Below are 18,253 nucleotides of genomic sequence, written 5' to 3' on the forward strand. Positions count from 1 at the left end.
AAGATCTCTCTCCCTATCTGTCTCAACTTGCCTTTCAAATACATAAATCTTAAAAAATAAAAAAACTAGACTAGGCAAAATTTATAGACAAAGTAGATTCAATGTTTACTGGGGCTGCTTAATAGATCCTGTTTCTGTTTGGACAGATGGAAACTTTTGGAAACAGAGGTGATTGGTGTACATGTGAACATCATCAATGTTGCTTAAGTTGCATCCTTTAAAGCAGCAAGTGATATGGTATGTATCTGTGTATTCATGCATCTTTCATTAATAGACTTGGTTCTTAGAGCAGTTTGGATTTACTGGGACACTGGACAGAAAACAGTGTTCTCATTTACTCCTTTCCTTCCCCTGCCTCTTTCCTCAGCATCCTGTGATTAACAACCTCCCCTGAACCAAAACTGATGCATTATCATTAACTGAAGCCCACAGTTTATGCAACCTAAATTTTCCCACAATGAAGAAGAAAAAAAAACAATGGATGGGTTGTGTCACAGGGATAGGAAGCAAAGCTCAAAGAGCTCCCTGTGGCTCAAGTGGAAATAATGTAAGTCACAAAATAAATACAAGCATACTTCAAAAAGCTTGTGGAAAACAGAATTAAAAGATAAGTTTATTTTGATGCAAAAACATGTCGCAATCTAAGGTGATAATAACGTAGAGACTGAGGGGAGACACACACAAGTTCCTTGTACTATCTTTACAACTTGTCTATAAATCTAAAATCAGTACAAAAGTTTATTGAAAAAGAAAAAGACATAACAGATGGTTTACCTTCTTTATTCCACTACGTATAACTACTTTGTAGGTTCAGAGAATCAGAAAACATCTGTTGCAAAGGCGTGCTCTCCAAGTCTCCTGGGCGGGTCTCTGTCCCTGAATATAGAGATGCAGTTTGGATTCGTGTTAGGAAATGGGAAACACTTAATACGCGGCAAGGGTGGAAGGAAATACTGACCTACACACTAGGACAACGGGTCCAGGACCACTGCTGGAGTCATGCGCTGTGGTCTGACATGGATGTTTCTAACATCATGTCACTCTCATTCATCTCAATTTCAAAGGTTTCCAAGGAAGGTCTGGAATCTGGAGTCTTCCTGGAGGTGTCCAGTGGTGCAAGCCCCGTGTCTTCTGCAGTCTGTTTTTCTACTTCAAATTCCCTGAAATCCCACGGAGGTGAAATAATGTTTTTTAGTGTCTTCATTGTATGCACATCAAAGTCATAACATTTTAATTTGTCTTTAATGTCTGCTCCTAAAAAGAAACACAATTAGAAATTCTATCATATATGTCATTGCCATCATTACATAATCCTGTACCTGTTCTTTAAGCCAAAGTGTACTTTCAAGAGCACAAGGACAGATCAGAAGGAAAAAAGGTTCCAGTCTTTTTCTTCTTTTATTTTCCTCCCATGTCTAAGGGAGATGTTGGAACACTTGCACAAGTAGCTGCAAGCTATCCCCTCGCCAAGGCCCCTTCAACATGGCCGGCCTCTGTGGGCAACTCTTTTTCTCAGCTGCTTCACAGGAACAGGCGTAAGTGTTGGTACAGTCACTAAGTTATACAGGTAGAATCCACAATGAAAGGAAATACATTTTCCATATTTCAAAAACCTTCAATAATAATATATATTTTTGAACCGATCTGAGCACACAAAATGACAATTTCACACAGTTCCAATTAATAGCATTCGGTAATGGGTGTTTAGCCGACAGTGAGAGGCAGACTAAAAGTAACAGTCATGATAAAGCACCTTGAACATCTCTCCAAGGCCATCACCCCTACGAGGGCAGCAAAATGTCTATTTCTTCATCATTGATATCTCCAACCCTTAACTAGCTTTTGCATTTAAGCCTCACAACTCTTCCCCAAATATATGAGGACACTGAGGCTCAGCCCTGCTCCCGAGGCACAGGGGCCCCTGGGTGGCCGAGCTGAGGTTTCAACCCAGGCTCTTCAGGGTGAGGGAGCTCAGGTGCTTTTCTCTCTGAACCACGCAATCCCAAGCAGACAGCATGAAAAAGCTCACAGCTGACTGCTTCAGGCAGGAACATGAACACTCCCAGCGCTACAGACCTCATGCCCCTGTTTGAAGCAATAATCACTACGCGTTTTTTGTCACCTCCAATTACTTTTGCTTATTACTAATCCTCTCATAAATGGAAGTAATCAGTATATACTCTTTTTGCCAAAATCTGTAGTTCACTCATACTACATGATTCAGTCATGTCTCATTTGTATGAAGCCACAACCTGTCTCTGCGTTGTGCTGGTGGACATGGGTATCGCTCCCAGCTAGTGCTGTCATGAGTAAGGCAAGGCATAACCTGGCCAACAGAGGCTCCTGCTTCTGCAGGGCTGATTCCTGACATTCCAGCTCAGGACGCCGGTCACTACGCAGCACCCCCGATGTTCAGTACATTGGTTCCACAGGGCCAACCCAACACCCTACCCAACACCCCCAAACGATGTGTGAGCTCTGAGTCTGCACTGTCCTGACACTGCCAGTGAACCCCACTCCCAGCACCCTTGCCCTTGGACAGCCCCTCCCCATGCTGACTCTGAGCTTGATTATGAGACTTGTTCTGAAGGAAGTGATGGTGTTCAACTGCCAACCATCAAGAGGTCCTGAAGCTTGAACTCCATGTGAAATGAGAGCCCCAGAGAGAGGCCCAGCTGTGCAAGCTGTGCAAGCTGAGGTCCCCCCAAAGCTATCTCAGATCATCAACCCAGACAACCATCCACTGAACAGAGCTGCATGAGTGAACCTAGGCAAGACCAGAAAACAAAGCAGCAATGGACTCACACACAAAGCCGTAGAACTGGTGTGTCACCGGGGATGAGCATTCATAAGGCAGCAAGACAACTAACACAACTGGCTTAGCTTTGGTGCGTATGGTAAACTTAACCCCCAATAATCCCCAACCCATGACAGCTCCAGCTGGTTGTTCCACATCATCACCAAACACTAGACATTGTCAGTATTTGAAACTTTCAGGCACTCTGGGGGGTGCGCAGTGGTATTTCTGGTGGTACACAGTATCTCACTAGAGTTTTAATCCCATTCCCCTGACAAGTTATGATGCAGGGCCTGCTGAGCTGCACAATGACTACCCGGAATTATGATGCCCATTTTTAATACGCCTTTTGACTATTTCTGTCTTACTGACTTGCAGGATGCATTCCAGACAAGAGTTCTTTGATGAGTCAATATACTGTAAGTCGCTTATCCCCTACTATGGCATATCTTTTGCTCTCTTAACCCACTGAGTCCCAAGTTTTCAATTCTGTGACTACTTCAAAAAATATTTGTTTTGAAGTTACCATACTTGGTATATTTATTACTTCATTTAAAATCCACAGGTGTCCTATGGTTGGGCAATGGGACATAATGGGTTAATGGTGATTCTGAAAAATCAAAGTTTTGGGGGGGCTGGCACTGTGGTGCAGAGGGTTAACACCTTGGCCTGAAGTGCTGGCATCCCAAATGGGCGCCAGCCTGAGACCCGGCTGCTCTACTTCCAATCCAGCTCTCTGCTATGGCCTGGGAAAGCAACAGAAGATGGCCCAACTCCTTGGGCCCCTGCACCCGTGTGGGAGACTCAGAGGAAGCTCCTGGCTTTGGATCAGCACAGCTCCGGCCGTTGTGGTCAGTTGGGGAGTGAACCATCGGATGGAAGACCTCTCTCTTTCAACTCTCCTCTCTCTGTGTAACTCTTTCAAATAAATAAATAAAATCTTTTTTAAAAAATCAAAGTTTTTAATTTTATTGAAGCCAAATTTATCAACTGTTGTTCCTCTTAGGTTTTTATGTCCTGCTAATGAAATCTTGGGCTATCCCAAAATCCAGGTGTCAAGATTTAAACTCCAAGTGCCTAACCTCGTGATGACTGTAGCCAAATGAGTGCCAGGAGACGGTAAATCTGCCCACATTTACCTGTCACTTGCTATTCCATACACGCATAATGCAAAGAAGGATCTATCACTGCTGTGTGAATCAAAAGTCATCTTAACCCACCACTGAAATGTGAAGATTAATGTTCTATTGTCCCGCGGCCAGTGCTGTGCCGCAGTAGGTTAATCCTCTGCCAACAGCACCGGCATCCCATATGGATGCCAGTTCTAGTCCCGGCTGCTCCTCTTCCGATCCAGCTCTCTGCTATGGCCTGGGAAAACAGTGGAAGACAGCCCAAGTGCTTGGGCCCCTGCAACTGTGTTTGAGACCTGGAGGAGGCTCCTGGCTCCAGATCGGCCCAGCTCCAGCTGCTGCAGCCATTTGGGGAGTGAACCAGCAGATGGAAAACCTTTTACTCTGTCTTCTCTGCCTCTGCCTCTCTATAACTCTGCCTTTCAAATAATAAATAAAAAATTTTAAAAATAAATATTCTACTGTCCCTCACCATGAAACAGTGAGGTCAGAGTAGCTGCCTCTGCGTGTCTCTAAGATCTCTTTTTCCATTATGCAATCTGATTGACACTACTATAACACAGTGCTTTACATATATTGTGACAGTATTCTGGCACATCGCAAGTACTCCTTCATCAGTCACTAATTCCTACATCATTATTCCAACAAAGTAGTCTTTTATTATATTAATGTATCTAAAATAGTTCAAGATAAACTTAAGACTCTTAAATGAGACTCTGAGAAACCTAAACAGAGATACACAACCACCTAGAAATGGAATACAATGCCAGTAAGAATGATCAGGATCTTACCGATATAAGCTTCGGAGTCACCAATGTACATCTCAATGCAATGACCAAGCATTGTAACAGAAAATGTGTCATCTCGCCTAAGACCGAGGGCCTGCCAAAAAGATTCAGTATGGTTACTAAAAGATAACTTCTTTATTTTAGTTTAAAAGTTTCTCTATTTACTGACTTCAAAATATTCCCAGAGAGTACGCATTTGGAATAGTGGTTAAAAACACTACTTGCCCACATCCATAAAGGAGTACCTGGGTTAGTTAACAGCTCTGTTTCTGATTCTAACTTCTTGTTAATACAAACCCCACGAGGCAGCAGGTGATGCCTCATACTTGGGTCCCATCACCTATGTGGAAGACTTGGACTGAGTTCCTGGATCCCAGCTTTGGCCTGGCCCAGCCCTGGCTGTGTGGGCATTGAGGGAGTAAACCAGCAGGCTGATTGCTCGTGTTTGTCTCTCAAATAAAATTAAATAAATTAATATAAAATTAAAATAGACAGTTAAATAATAATTAAATAATTAAAATAAAAATAAAATTAATATAAAATTAAATAAATTTTATTCAAATAAAATTAAAATAAATAAATAATTTAAGGAGTCGGCGCTGTGGCACAGTGGGTTAACATCCTGGCCCGAAGTGCCAGCATCCCATATGTTCAAGACCCGCCTGCTCCACTTCCGATCCAGCTCTCTGCTGTGGCCTGGGAAAGCAGTAAAGGATGGCCCACGTCCTTGGGTCCCTGTACCCACATGGAAGACCTGGAAGAAGCTTCTGGCTCCTGGCTTTGGATCAGCACAGCTCCAGCCATTGCAGCCAGCTGGGTAGTGAGCCATCGGATGGAAGACCTCTCTCTCTCTCCCCGCCTCTCCTCTCTCTCTGTGTAACTCTTTCAAATAAATAAATAAATCTTTAAAAAATAAATAATAAATTTTTAAAAAATAATCCAAGGGGCCAGTGCTGTGGTGTAGTAGGTAAAGCCGCCACCTCATATGGATGCCGGTTTGAGTCCCAGCTATTCCACTTCTGATCTAAGACTCTGCTTCTGGCCCAGGAAAGCAGTGGAAGATGGCCCATGTGCTTAGGCCCTTGCACCCTTATGGCCTAGGAAAGAAGTAGAAGGTGGTTCAAGTGCTTGGGCCCCTGTACCCACCTAGGAGATCCGAAAGAAATTCCTCACTACTGGCTTTAGATTGGCCCAACGCTTGCCATTGCAGCCATTTGCAGAGTGAACCAGTGGATGGAAGACCAACCCCTCCCTCCCTCCCTCCCTCCCTCCCTCCTTCTCTCTGCCTTTCAAATAAATAAATCTTACCAAAAAATAATAATAATCCAAGGAACAGGGGATGGGTATATGGGGTTGTCATAAGGGAGAGAGCTGCAAGGCTGATGACTGGTGATATTGGGTGATGGGGTCATGAAATCCCTCAGGCAATTCTATTTTCTTATGATTGAAATCTAACTGCAGTAAAAGGTTAAAAAACTCATCTCCAAAGTGTCCCCTCTTGAGACTTCTGTACTGATTAAGTTACAGCAGAGAGGTAAGTTATAAAACATTCCAACAGAAGTACCTGGAAGATCCTATAAGACCAGAAAGCTTACTTAGTCCAGACTTCTGATAAGCCTTGTATTTCTGATTATCCCGGAGTACATCTGGGACTTTACTTGGCCTGAAAATCTCTCACTTATCCTTGAAAAACAGTTACAAATCTATCTACTCATGAATTATTTCTGAAATATTGCATTTTTTCATATCTTATCTTTTTCTCCAAATACCAATGATTCCTCAATTCAAAGACCACATCTTCTCTGAACCTGGGATGCCTCACAACTGTTGGTTTATCTTTACGGTGGCGTCCTGCCTGTGTATCCAGAAAACCAACAAGACGATACGCAAATTGTGGGTGTTTCCTAAAGTCTTCTGTTGACACCAGCAGGATGAGAGGTTCGGAGACCTTTGCAAAGCAGGTGGGAGGGGACAGAGGATACGGACTGCAGAGGGGCACACCTACACCAGGCCACTATTCTGGGAACCAAGGACACTTGGGTTGCAAGATGTAGTCATTTACATCATTGTCTTCCTTATGTATATACCACAGTGATCCCTGATGAAAATCTGTAACTAAATATGTCCAAAGAGTCCTTTCTCTAGGAACACAAGGTAAGCAACAGGAAAAATTTATTTTAAAGTTTAATTGAGAGCATTTTTTTTTCTTTGTGTTTACTTTGCTTATTCATGGTGTCTTAGGTCTGATGAAGTTTACATGTTAAGGATTCTTCCCTTTTGATGAACCCCCATTCTGTTTTGTTCTCCTAGTAAGATAAGCTAAGGGAATTAATTTAGGGATCATCCAGGAAGCCTGGGAGTTTTCAGGGCTCTCACTGTGACCAGGGATTTCTCTCCCTGCCTACACCAGAGAACGGATCCACTGACTGGTGTGTGCATCACTGCACACGGAGCAAGAGCCTCATGCTTGTGGCTAATCTGATGCATACTGGACAACACACACATGCTGCTTCTATGGAGAAAAGAATAAAATGCAAGGCTATCTGAAAAAATTTTAAAATACAAAAGATCTTTTCAAAGAAAGAAGTGACCAATATTAACTAGAAGTACAGTTAAGCACAAACAAGACATACAGTGTGGAAATAGTCCACAGCATTTTCAAAGTTGCCCATCAAACTGTGGATGTATCCAATGGCAGAATAGGTGGACGCATTCTGAGGAATCAGCACCAAGGCTTGCCGGTGGTAATCCAGAGCCTCTGCGTACTTCCTGTCAAGAGAAGACAAGGAGGGCAAAGACAGGGAACATTTACTTGTACAGCAAAAGGACTGCGTCCCCATGACTGAGCACTCACCTATGTAAACCCAGAAGACATACTCTCTTATATGAGTGACTGCACTGGCCACTGGCTCACACCCACATCCATGTATCTCAGCACCCCTCACTATGCACTTTCTTGGCATGCTCCCTCAGTGGCTGAGGGACACCTGGGTGGACCTCGGCATCCTTTGGATGTCTGGTGATGCTGCAATCAGAACCAAATCCCCGATTTCGAGCCTGTGGCTTACTACACCCTCACTTTCAATGTGATGGAAAATCCCCACACCAGGGTGGCTAAAAGTCATCAAAGAATTTTAACTTAGGTCTAATATTTACTTAGAACATGTTCCCCAAGGTTCTTTGAAATACTTGCCCTACAAATTTTTTTGTGAAAAAGAAGTTTAATGTTTAATTAAAGTGCAAGAAATATCACAGCTCTTTCAGTAATGAAAGAACTCATTAGAGCTTCTCCGACTTGCTTAACCAAAGAACCCACTTTCTACCACTTTCATTTGTGTAACCCAACTCAACATCTCCAGTGGAAAAAAACATAAACAGTTTTAATTAGATCTACTGTCCTAATTCTTCTCAATTTTCAACACTAAAAATTCAATATACAAATAGTTACTATAATCCTCAATATATCCCTAAAATAAAATTATATCAAGAGGTAAATAATGAAAACATTGCTTTTGGTGCTTGCTATATCTGAGCAGCCAAGTACAAGGCAGCTGGAGGTCTCATGAAACAGACAGTGAAAAGGCTACTCAAAATTAAGTGAACTTCTTTCTGGTCACTATGTCTATTTCTGAAAATGGTCTACTTCACTTACTTAAGTTTTCTGCAGACATGTCCCAAGTTGTTCAACAAAGGTTCCCATTTGTCAACAGTCACCTAAAACACATCAAGCCATGTGTTACGGACATTGGTACTAGTCACCTCCCCTCTCCGCAAGCTGGTTGTCTCCTGGGCTGTGCCTCAACCACAGCAACAAGCAAGAGTATTTGCTGTTGTGTCATCTTTCTTTCTTCCCAAAGGAGACTTCCTGAGAAATCCATGATTTTGTTAAAGAACACATCCATGCTGAGCAAGGTCCCATCATGCACCTGCAGTCTATAGTGGCTGAAAGCCATCTGCTGACACAACAGCGTTACCCAGAGAGGCGACAATCACTTTAGATTCAGTGTGCCCCAGCAACCTGTCTCTCCTGCTCCCTGCTCTCTGACCTTACCCCAGCAGCCAGTCAGTGACCACCAGGCCACCGCTGACCTTTCCGTCCACAACAGGACTTCTTCATTCCACCTGCTGGGCAAACTCCAAACCCACTTGACCCTCACTTTCCCCATTAATTCTTATTTATTTGTTTGTTGCTATTTGAAAAGGAGAGACAGATAAGACAGACACACAAAGAGCTCCTATCAAAATGCCCACAATGGCCAGGGTTGGGCCAGGCCAATGCAGGTGTCCAGAACTAAAGCCAGGTCTCTCATATTCGCAGCAGTGACCCACATACTTTAGCCATCACCCTGTCTCCCAGGGTGCACATCAGTAGGAGGATGGATGGGAAGTGGAACCAGGACTCAAATCTAGACTCTTGGGTCTGGGATGTGGATGTCCCAAGAGGTGTCTTACCTACTGCACTGACACCTACCTGTCACCTTCCCCATTAACAAGCGTTTTATCTGGACCTGTCATACAAGTCTGACTACACTGCCCTTCTTAAGCCTGTTCTGTTCCCCACTCTCCTTAGAGTTAAGGTGCAAACCTTTAACATCATTTCACAGCCCTTAATGACCCACACTTACCTTCCTGACCCTTTTTTTTTGGCATTTGGCACTCTGTAAACTCAAAATTCAGGCCATACTACACTAACTCTACTCTTTGCACACGCCAGCTCCCATACTTGAAATAACTTTTTCCCTCAATTCTGCCTGGCCTTCAGGACTGAGGTGGATGGTAAAGGCTTCCTGACTGCCCTCATGCCTGGGTAAAAGGACTTCTCTGCGGGCACCTCTCTTTACTCAGTCACACTGTGTTGTGACTGCCTATTACTCACCTGAATTTCCAAATGGGTCCAAGGGCAGGAAGTATCACATGGGTTCCCAACTGCAGCCAACCCACAGCCCACACTCTGGGCATGGCTGACACCTATTAACTATGCATCTACCAAATGAATGAGCAGACTCAGCTAACCTTCTAATACTGATGCTAGCCCTGGGAGAGCAGCAGCCTGTGGAGATGAGAAACAAATCCTTAAAGATCCTCGGACAGGGCTGGCACCATGGCATATAGCAGGTAAAGCTGCCACCTTCAGTGCCGGCATTCCATAATGGGTGTCAGTTTGAGACCTGGCTGCTTCACTTCCGATCCAGCTCTCTGCTATGGTTCGAGAGAGCAGAAGATGTTGCAAGTCTTGGGCCCCTGCCCCTGTGTGGAAGACTGGGCGCAAGCTCCTGGCTTCTGGCTTTGGATCAGCTCAGCTCTGGCAGCTGCAGCCAATTGGGGAGTGAACCAGTAGATGGAAGACCCGCTCCCCTCCCTGCCTCTCCCTCTGTGTATAACTCTGACTTTCAAATAAATAAATTAATCTTTTAGAAAAAAAAGGACCCTCAGGCAGAACTGTCTTCTTCAGCTACTCTGATGCGTGCTGTACTTTACAAATAAAGTCAAAAACATTATCTCCACCAACCACTTCATCAACCATTACTTTAAACTTCTGTAAGATGTCAAAGTCTCCAAATCTATGTGTGGTTTAACAACACAGCTTTCAGATTTCCTGCGCACAAGCATCACCTGGGGCACTTGCTAAACTTGGCATTTTGATTGAACAGACCTGCAATTCTGCACCTCTCCAAAGCTTCCAGGTGATGCCGATGCTATTAGACCACTGGCCAGCAAGTGAGTGGCAGCCCCATGGGGTTATCCAGAGCTAGTCAAGATCAGCTGAAGAAACACCTGCTTCCTATACATTCTTGTGTGAACATACAGAAATAATTTCCTAAATAAATGCAGCTATGGGGACAGGGAATTGCCACTTGTAAGGAACCCACAGAGTTGTGCAGGGGACAGGTGTACAAACAGGACAGAGACAAGAGAGAATAATGGAACTGAGAAGAGCAGCAAACACTTACCTACAGGGATTCATGCTCTCTAAAATCGTTACTACCTAAATATAATACCAGTGGATCTACAGCTCTGCTAGTTGGAACGCTAATTCACGGGGCACATTTTTTTATGAGACAGAACCTAGTCAAATGCTTCAAACATTAAAAGGCCTACCTACACTGTCAGCACAATATACTCTCAGTGCATGAGTGCGAGTCTCAACAACACCTGCCCTAATCCCACGGCTGCAGAGGGAGTACCTGCAATCACACTGAATCGACCCTCAGGCACAGCCAAGGCTCTCTGAGGTTCTACAGAAATCTCACGTTAGACACCACAGTGCCATCCAATTTCAAAATCACCTACTACGAAGGGTCTTCAAAAAGCTCACGGAAAATGCATGTTGTATGTTACAGAAACACTTCGCGTGGTGGCCAGCGCCAATGCATAGTAGGCTAAGCCTCTGCCTGTGGCGCTAGCACCCCATATGGGTGCCAGTTTGTATCCTGGCTGCTCCACTTCTGATCTATCTCAGCTATGGCCTGGGAAAGCAGCAAAAAGTGGCCCAAGTGTGTGGGCCCCTGCAGCCACATGAGAGACCTAGAAGAAGCTCCTGGCTTTGGATGGCCCAGCTCTGGGCCATTGCAGCCATTCTGGGAGTGAACCAGTGGATGGAAAACCTTTCTGTCTCTCCCTCTGTCTGTGTAACTCTACCTCTCAAATAAATAAATCTTAAAAAAAAAAAAAAAAAAAAAACACACTACACATGAATTTCAAAATTTTTTGCATCAAAACAAGCACCTTTTAATTCCATTTTCCACAATCTTTTTGAAGCCCCTTATATATTCGGACGCTCCCATGTGTCAAAGCCTGAGCACCCTTAAAACAAGCACTGACCTTCCTCTGAGTAGAAATTCACTCATCTCCCCCCTCTGCGGCATAACACCTGCCAACTCACGCAACTGCTGGGTTCTGACCTAGTTTACAGATTGAACAGCGTGCACACTCATGGTGTGCACTCGCAAATACCAGATAGATACCTCATTCCCAATTGCTTTAATTTTTTCCAAAGCATCAAGAAACCATTTTTCTGCTGTTTTCCATCTAAAATAGAGGGGAAAAAAGGTTGCCAGTTAGTCAAAATTAGCAAGTATTAACAGTTCAGAAAAATCCAAGTATCTCTAGTAGTACTAAAATGAAATGGGGTAAAACTGTTGAGAATTACTAAAATTAAAGACATGTAAATGATTAACTTTGAATTAACATAACATGAATTCCAGACATAGGAGACATCTATGGTATTTATGTCTATGAGGTCACTGTGAATGCTGACCTAGCAATGCAGAACCACTGCTCCCAGGGGAAACACATTTAGGTTCCTGCACAGTCCTGGTTATAACATTTTCATAAAGTGATTAAGGAGCGACCCTGTTTTATTTGTTTCCGTTTACAGATTCTTGATTTAAGATACCTACTGATTCATTAATACTGAATTCACAGCCAATAGCACAATCACGCATGCTTGAATGAGGCTTACCTAACACACATTAGGCATATCACAACTCCTTGTGCTTGAGAACACCAAACAGCAGGCAGCACTTGGCTCAGTGGTTATTTTAAACAGCGAGGTAGCCCATAAAAATCACAAGATTGTGAAAAGTGTGGCACTGAACAGAGCATTAAAAATCGCATCTTTTTACATTCTGAGTGAAGAGAGAATGTCCACATCCATTGTACAAACACTTCAGGTCCCAGTTGTGTGGATTATAAATTAAGGGTCAGTGCACACACAGTACTGGCTATATGATATCATAAAGGCTGCAAAGTACCTAGAAAACCCAACTTCACAAACAATACTGAATAATGCATAATCTAACACAAAGGGTATTTTTCTCAGAGTATGAAATTCACTTATTCTGTAAATATCGAGGTTCACATTGACCTGGGAACTCTTGATTTCCAGGTGACCAAACAGAAAACACTCTGGGACTCTCAAGTGAGTCTCCAACTCCCAGTGGACAGACAGCTCTTCCAGGCACTGGGGTAGCAGTGACTCTAACCACTGAGTCAGGCCATGGAACCTGCAGCACCCACGTCACAGGGAAACCCCAGCCCAGATGGAGTATTTTTAAGGAAATCCAAGAAAACAGTTTTAATCTTCTTTGGTAAAGTGTCTAGCTCCCTCTTCTATATTCATGCATTTAAAAATAAACACCTGCTGTAGAGTTGCTCTGGTCAGTCGAGCTCTGAGCCTGATGCTTTAGGACAACAGAACAAGCAGAAGGGTAAAGAACTTACTCTCCATTCTGAAACGCAACCACTCCAACCTCGTGCATAACAAAGGGGTCTTCTGGTGCGATGCTCAGAGCTTGGCCAAAGAACCTTTCAGCCAGTTTTGAGTTATTTGTCAAACCATATTCTAGTCCAATATACAGCATTGGCAAATGACACCTAAAAGTAGTGGAAAATGTCACACATTCAACACCAAAAACTATGTAATTCAGCAGAAATTAACTTGTCAACCTTAAATCCTATCTGTAAAATATTTTAAACATTAACCCAAAATACAGATTTACTTTTCTTCCAGGGGCCAAAACTGTGGCATAGCGGATAAAGCCACCACCTGCAGTGCCAGCATTCCATACAGGCACCGGTTCAGAGTCCCAGCTTCTCCACTTCCAATTCAGCTCTCTGCTATAGCCTGGGAAAGCAGTGGAAGATGGCCCAAATCCTTGGGCCCCTGCACCCATGTGGGAGACCCGGAAGAAGCTCCTGGCTCCTGGTTTTGGATCAGTGCAGCTCCGGCCGTTGCGGCCAATTGGGGAACGAACCAGCAGATGGAACACCCCTCTCTCTCTCTGCCTCTCTTTCTCTCTGTGTTATCTGACTTTCAAATAAATAAATAAATCTTTAAAAAACAAGATTTACTTTCCTTCTAAAATGTACTGGCATTTAATGCATGAGCTAACGAATCTATAGAGCTTTTAGACTAACCTCCTGGATTTGATCAGCAAACTATTAGCCTTTTTTTTTTTTTTTTTTTTTGACAGGCAGAATGGACAGTGAGAGAGAGAGACAGAGAGAAAGGTCTTCCTTTGCCGTTGGTTCACCCTCCAATGGCCGCCGCGGCCGGCGCGCTGCGGCCGGCGCACCACGCTGATCCGATGGCAGGAGCCAGGAGCCAGGTGCTTCTCCTGGTCTCCCATGGGGTGCAGGGCCCAAGCACCTGGGCCATCCTCCACTGCACTCCCTGGCCAGAGCAGAGAGCTTATTAGCCTTTTTTTTTTCTGAAGTAGAAAACAGTCTCTAAAGCAGAGGAGCAGCCTGCAGGGCCACTCCCCCGGGGCTCCCCGGATCTACTCAGGAACACTTAGCATCCTTCGATACGCTGTTCAGTTCTGCTTCCCTTGATGAAGTCCTTAAACGGCTTTGCTCACTGTGAATTCCATCAGGAACAGCTCTACTCTGAACGACACAGGTGTATGAACGAATGCTATTTTCCCATCTGAGAGATTCTAGACACAGGGTCAGTACTATTTATTAATTCAATTTTCATCTGTTCACACTACCAGATCAGTGACTGTATTAAAGCAACACAGTATGAGGACCTTTCTTCAAAGATGACCCAAAACACCCAAGATACTGACTGGTTTATATGTGCTTTGGTTATAAACTGAGTCAAGACTCACATTAAGCTTAGCTACAGAAAGGTCAGGAAGAGTCCTTTAGATTTACCTGCAGGTAGTATTTTCAAATGGTCAAAAATCTACATCCACAAAAGCAAGAAGAATAGTGGCAATGAAACCAGTGTGTTGTCTTGTTTTAAATATTTGTTTACTTACTTATTTATTTGAAAGTCAGAGTTACACAGAGAAAGGGAGAGGCAGAAAGAGAGAGGTCTTCCATCTGCTAGTTTACTCCCAAATGGTCACAACAGCGGGAGCTGCACCGATCCGAAGCCGGGAGCCAGGAGCCAGGAGCCAGGAGCCAGGAGCTTCCTCTGGGTCTCCCACGCAGTGCAAGGGCCCAAGGACTTAGGCCATCCTCCACTGCCTTCCAAGGCCATAGCAGAGAACTGGATGGGAAGTAGAGCAGCTGGGACTCCAACCGGCGCCCAAATGGGATGCCAGTGCTGCAGGCGGCGGCTTTACCTGCTATGCCACAGCACTGGCCCTAGACCAGTGTTGTGACACAGTGGGTTAAAGTCACGGCCCCAACACCAGCACCCACTATCTGAAAGCTGGTTCAAGTTCTGGCTGCTCCACTTGCGATCTAGCTCCCTGCTAATACATCTGGGAAGGCAGCAGATGGTCCAAGTACTTGGACCGCTGCCACTCACATGTGAGACCCCAGTGGAATTCCTGGCTTCTGGTTTTGCCTGGTCCAGCCCCAGCTGTGATGGCCATTTGGGGAATGAACCAGTGGATGGAGAATCTTTCTCTCTGTCACTCTGCCTTTCAAGTAAATAAAACAAATCTTTAAAAAAAAAAAAAAAGTGGCAGAAACTGCCAATTCTACTTCTTCAGAAACTCAGAAGCTGGCCAAGGGCATACATTGAGGAAAATATGGATTCTGGTAAATACAGTAGCCTTTATTGAGCTTTCCTTGTCCTGTTCCCATCTCCCCAACACCGGCCTCACACTAGCCTTGACTGCCAGCAGCCTCACAAACACAGAAGTTATGAACCACTGGAGCCGCCCCTCGCATGCCACAGGAAACTGTCATTCTCTGACCTGGCAGCTCCTTCACAAAAGGCCCATTCCCAGCTTGCTTTTATTTGACTCTGAGTGAACCTGATGATGAAAGCTCCATCCTGGGGCCACTTGCTGAAAACAATCAGCAGCAGTTATTTAAGATTTGGACAAGTACCTTTAAGGGAATCTGGGGAATAAGATGTCCACAGGCACCTGGAAGACACTCCAGAGGATACAGACAGCTACACATGTGCACAGGAGAGAATGGAGAAAGCCTCCATCTCTCATCCCTGCCTGACCTTGAGGATCTGTGCAAGAAGGAAGTGAGGGCTAAGGCCAAGTTGTCCATCTCAGAGTGCTGAAGGTGTGCCCCAACACAGGCAGCGTCCTTCAGCCAAGAATGGAAGCTCTATGGTTCAAGATACACAACAAAACAACCAAGTGACAGTGGCTTCACTGGCCTCAGAACAGAGGGTACAAACTACAGATTTCACTCTGGGAAGAACCTAAACAAGCAGCACAATGAGAAGTCTTGGGGTGGGATGGGGAAATCTGATCTCCAAAACCGCCACACTATGTTACTACATGCAAACAAGGGAGGAAGAAACATCCATCAGAAACTGTCCTAGAGGCCAGATGTTGGACATACCAAATACTTAATACTTAAATATTCAGTGAACTAGAGGAAATTATGAATACAAAAATAAAGTATGAGAACAATCTCCTTGCCAATCAGGGAACAGCAATAAAGAGAAATTATAAAAAAAGAACCCAACAGCAATTCAGATGTTGAAAAGCACAATAACGGAAAATAAAAATTCATTGAAAGAACTGAAGTGCAGATTTGAAGATAGAGAGAAATCAGTGATAGTCACAAAACCATGTAACTGAGAGAATCCATCACCAACAGACTTCCCCAACAAGATATACTGAAGGGAGTCCTTTAAGCTAAAATGAAAAGATACAAGTGAATAACTTGAATCTATGTGAAGAGAAAAAACAATCTAGTAAAAGTTACCAGTAAATAGGAGAATACAGTATAAATCTATTTTTGCTTACAACTCTTTTCTTGTGTCTGATTTAAAACACAACTGAAAGAAGTAATTACAAATCTGTGTTGATGGGTTTATAATATAAGAGATTAACTCATATGACAATAGCAAAGAGGTGGGAGAAAACAGCTAAATTTTTAGTAAGGTTTGGAGCCGGTGCCGCGGCTCACTAGGCTAATCCTCCGCCTTGCGGCGCCGGCACACTGGGTTCTAGTCCCGGTCGGGGCGCCGGATTCTGTCCCGGTTGCCCCTCTTCCAGGCCAGCTCTCTGCTGTGGCCAGGGAGTGCAGTGGAGGATGGCCCAAGTGCTTGGGCCCTGCACCCCATGGGAGACCAGGAGAAGTACCTGGCTCCTGCCATCGGATCAGCGCGGTGCACTGGCCGCGGCGGCCATTGGAGGGTGAACCAACGGTAAAGGAAGACCTTTCTCTCTGTCTCTCTCTCACTGTCCACTCTGCCTGTCCAAAAAAAAAAAAAAAATTTTAGTAAGGTTTGGATAACTATTGAAATTAAGGGAAAGAAAGGAAATAAGTTGGTATTAATCCAAACTAGATTATTTTATGAAGTTAATTATAATCCCCAGGATAACCACTAAGAAAGTAACTCAAAAGGGGCCAACACTGTGGCACAGCATGTAAAGCCACTGTCTTTGACACAGGCATCCCCTAATATGGGCACCAGTTTGAGTCCCAGCTGCTCCAATTAAAATCCAGCTCCCTGTTAATGGCCTTTCCAGCAGTAAATGATGGTCCAACTACTTGGGCCCCTACCACCCACGCAGGAGACCAGGAAGAAGCTCCTGGCACCAGGCTTCAGCCTGGCCCAGCACTGGCTGTTACGACCATCTGGGGAGTGAACAAGCAGATGGAAGATCTCTCTCGCTCTCTCTAAGCTTTCAAAATATATAAATAAATCTAAAAAAAAAAGGAACTCAGAAAATGAAAATATGTAGCATAAGGAAAAACAATTAAAATGGTACATTATAAGATATTTAACACAAAAAAAGTAGGAATCAGAAACAGAGGCACAAAAAGATACATAGAAAACAGAACAAAATGGCAGACATGCATCCTATGACTGTATATTAAACATGAAGAAATAAAGACTACAATCAAATGGCAGAGATTGGCAGAATGGATAAAGAAACATGATTTAACTATATATAGTCTCCAAGAGACATCTTTAGATTCAAAGACACAAAGAAGTTAAAATTATAAAGACGGGGGCCAGCTTTGTGGTATAGTAGGTTAAGCCACCACCTATGATACCAACATTCCAAATGTGCACCAATTCATGTCCTGACTGCTCTACCTCCAATCCAGCTTCCTGCTAATGCCCTGGAAAAAGCAGAAGATGGTCCAAGTGTTTGGGCTCCTGCCACTCCTGTCGGGGAGCCACTGAAGTTCCTGGCACTGGCCTGGTCTAATAGCTGACCGTTCTGGCCATCTGAGGAGTGAACCAATAGATAGAAGACCGCTCTCTCTCTCTCTCTCTTTCCAATAAAGAAAGAAATCTTTTAAAAAAACTATAAGGATGGAAAAAAATAACACCATACAAACAGCACCAAAGGAGAGCTGGTACAACTACACCGATGTGAGATAAAATAGACTTCGGGACAAAAATTATTACTAGATACAATGAAGGACATTACTGTCGCTCCCCCTCTTCGTGGAGGAACGACACAGGACCCTGCGTTGTTCTTTCGTCTGCTCGGCCCTCCCCGGGTTTGCTGCTGGTTCTTCCCGGGTTGGCTACTGTCCCTTCCACCTCCGTGGAAGGGCGGTTCCCCCTGGCCACTTTCCCCACTTCCGCAGGGGAGCGGCACACCGCTGGCCGGCTCTCTCGGGGGCTGCACAGGTGTTCCCCT

General features: G+C 44.2%; 1 protein-coding gene across 4 annotated transcripts in view; it reads right to left on the reverse strand.

The window, feature by feature from the left end:
• Positions 1-585: 585 nt before the first annotated feature.
• CDC16 (cell division cycle 16) overlaps positions 586-18,253 on the reverse strand; it is a 38,092-nt gene continuing 20,424 nt past the window's right edge. For 2 of the 4 annotated variants that reach the window (XR_011378592.1, XR_011378591.1), the window contains 7 exons: positions 12,939-13,091; positions 11,681-11,744; positions 8,368-8,429; positions 7,349-7,484; positions 4,719-4,809; positions 959-1,160; positions 586-876 (listed from right to left, as the gene is read on the reverse strand). Coding sequence is in view for 2 of the 4 variants with exons in the window: in XM_051829406.2 (XP_051685366.1) it covers positions 998-1,254; positions 4,719-4,809; positions 7,349-7,484; positions 8,368-8,429; positions 11,681-11,744; positions 12,939-13,091 (763 nt within the window). In the remaining 2 variants the exon portion in view is untranslated. Of the gene's footprint in view, positions 877-958; positions 1,255-4,718; positions 4,810-7,348; positions 7,485-8,367; positions 8,430-11,680; positions 11,745-12,938; positions 13,092-18,253 lie in introns of all 4 variants that reach the window. The other 2 variants (XM_051829406.2, XM_051829405.2) reach the window with 1 other exon arrangement.

The sequence above is a fragment of the Oryctolagus cuniculus genome, chromosome 9, assembly GCF_964237555.1.
Source record: "Oryctolagus cuniculus chromosome 9, mOryCun1.1, whole genome shotgun sequence".
NCBI lineage: Eukaryota > Metazoa > Chordata > Mammalia > Lagomorpha > Leporidae > Oryctolagus > Oryctolagus cuniculus.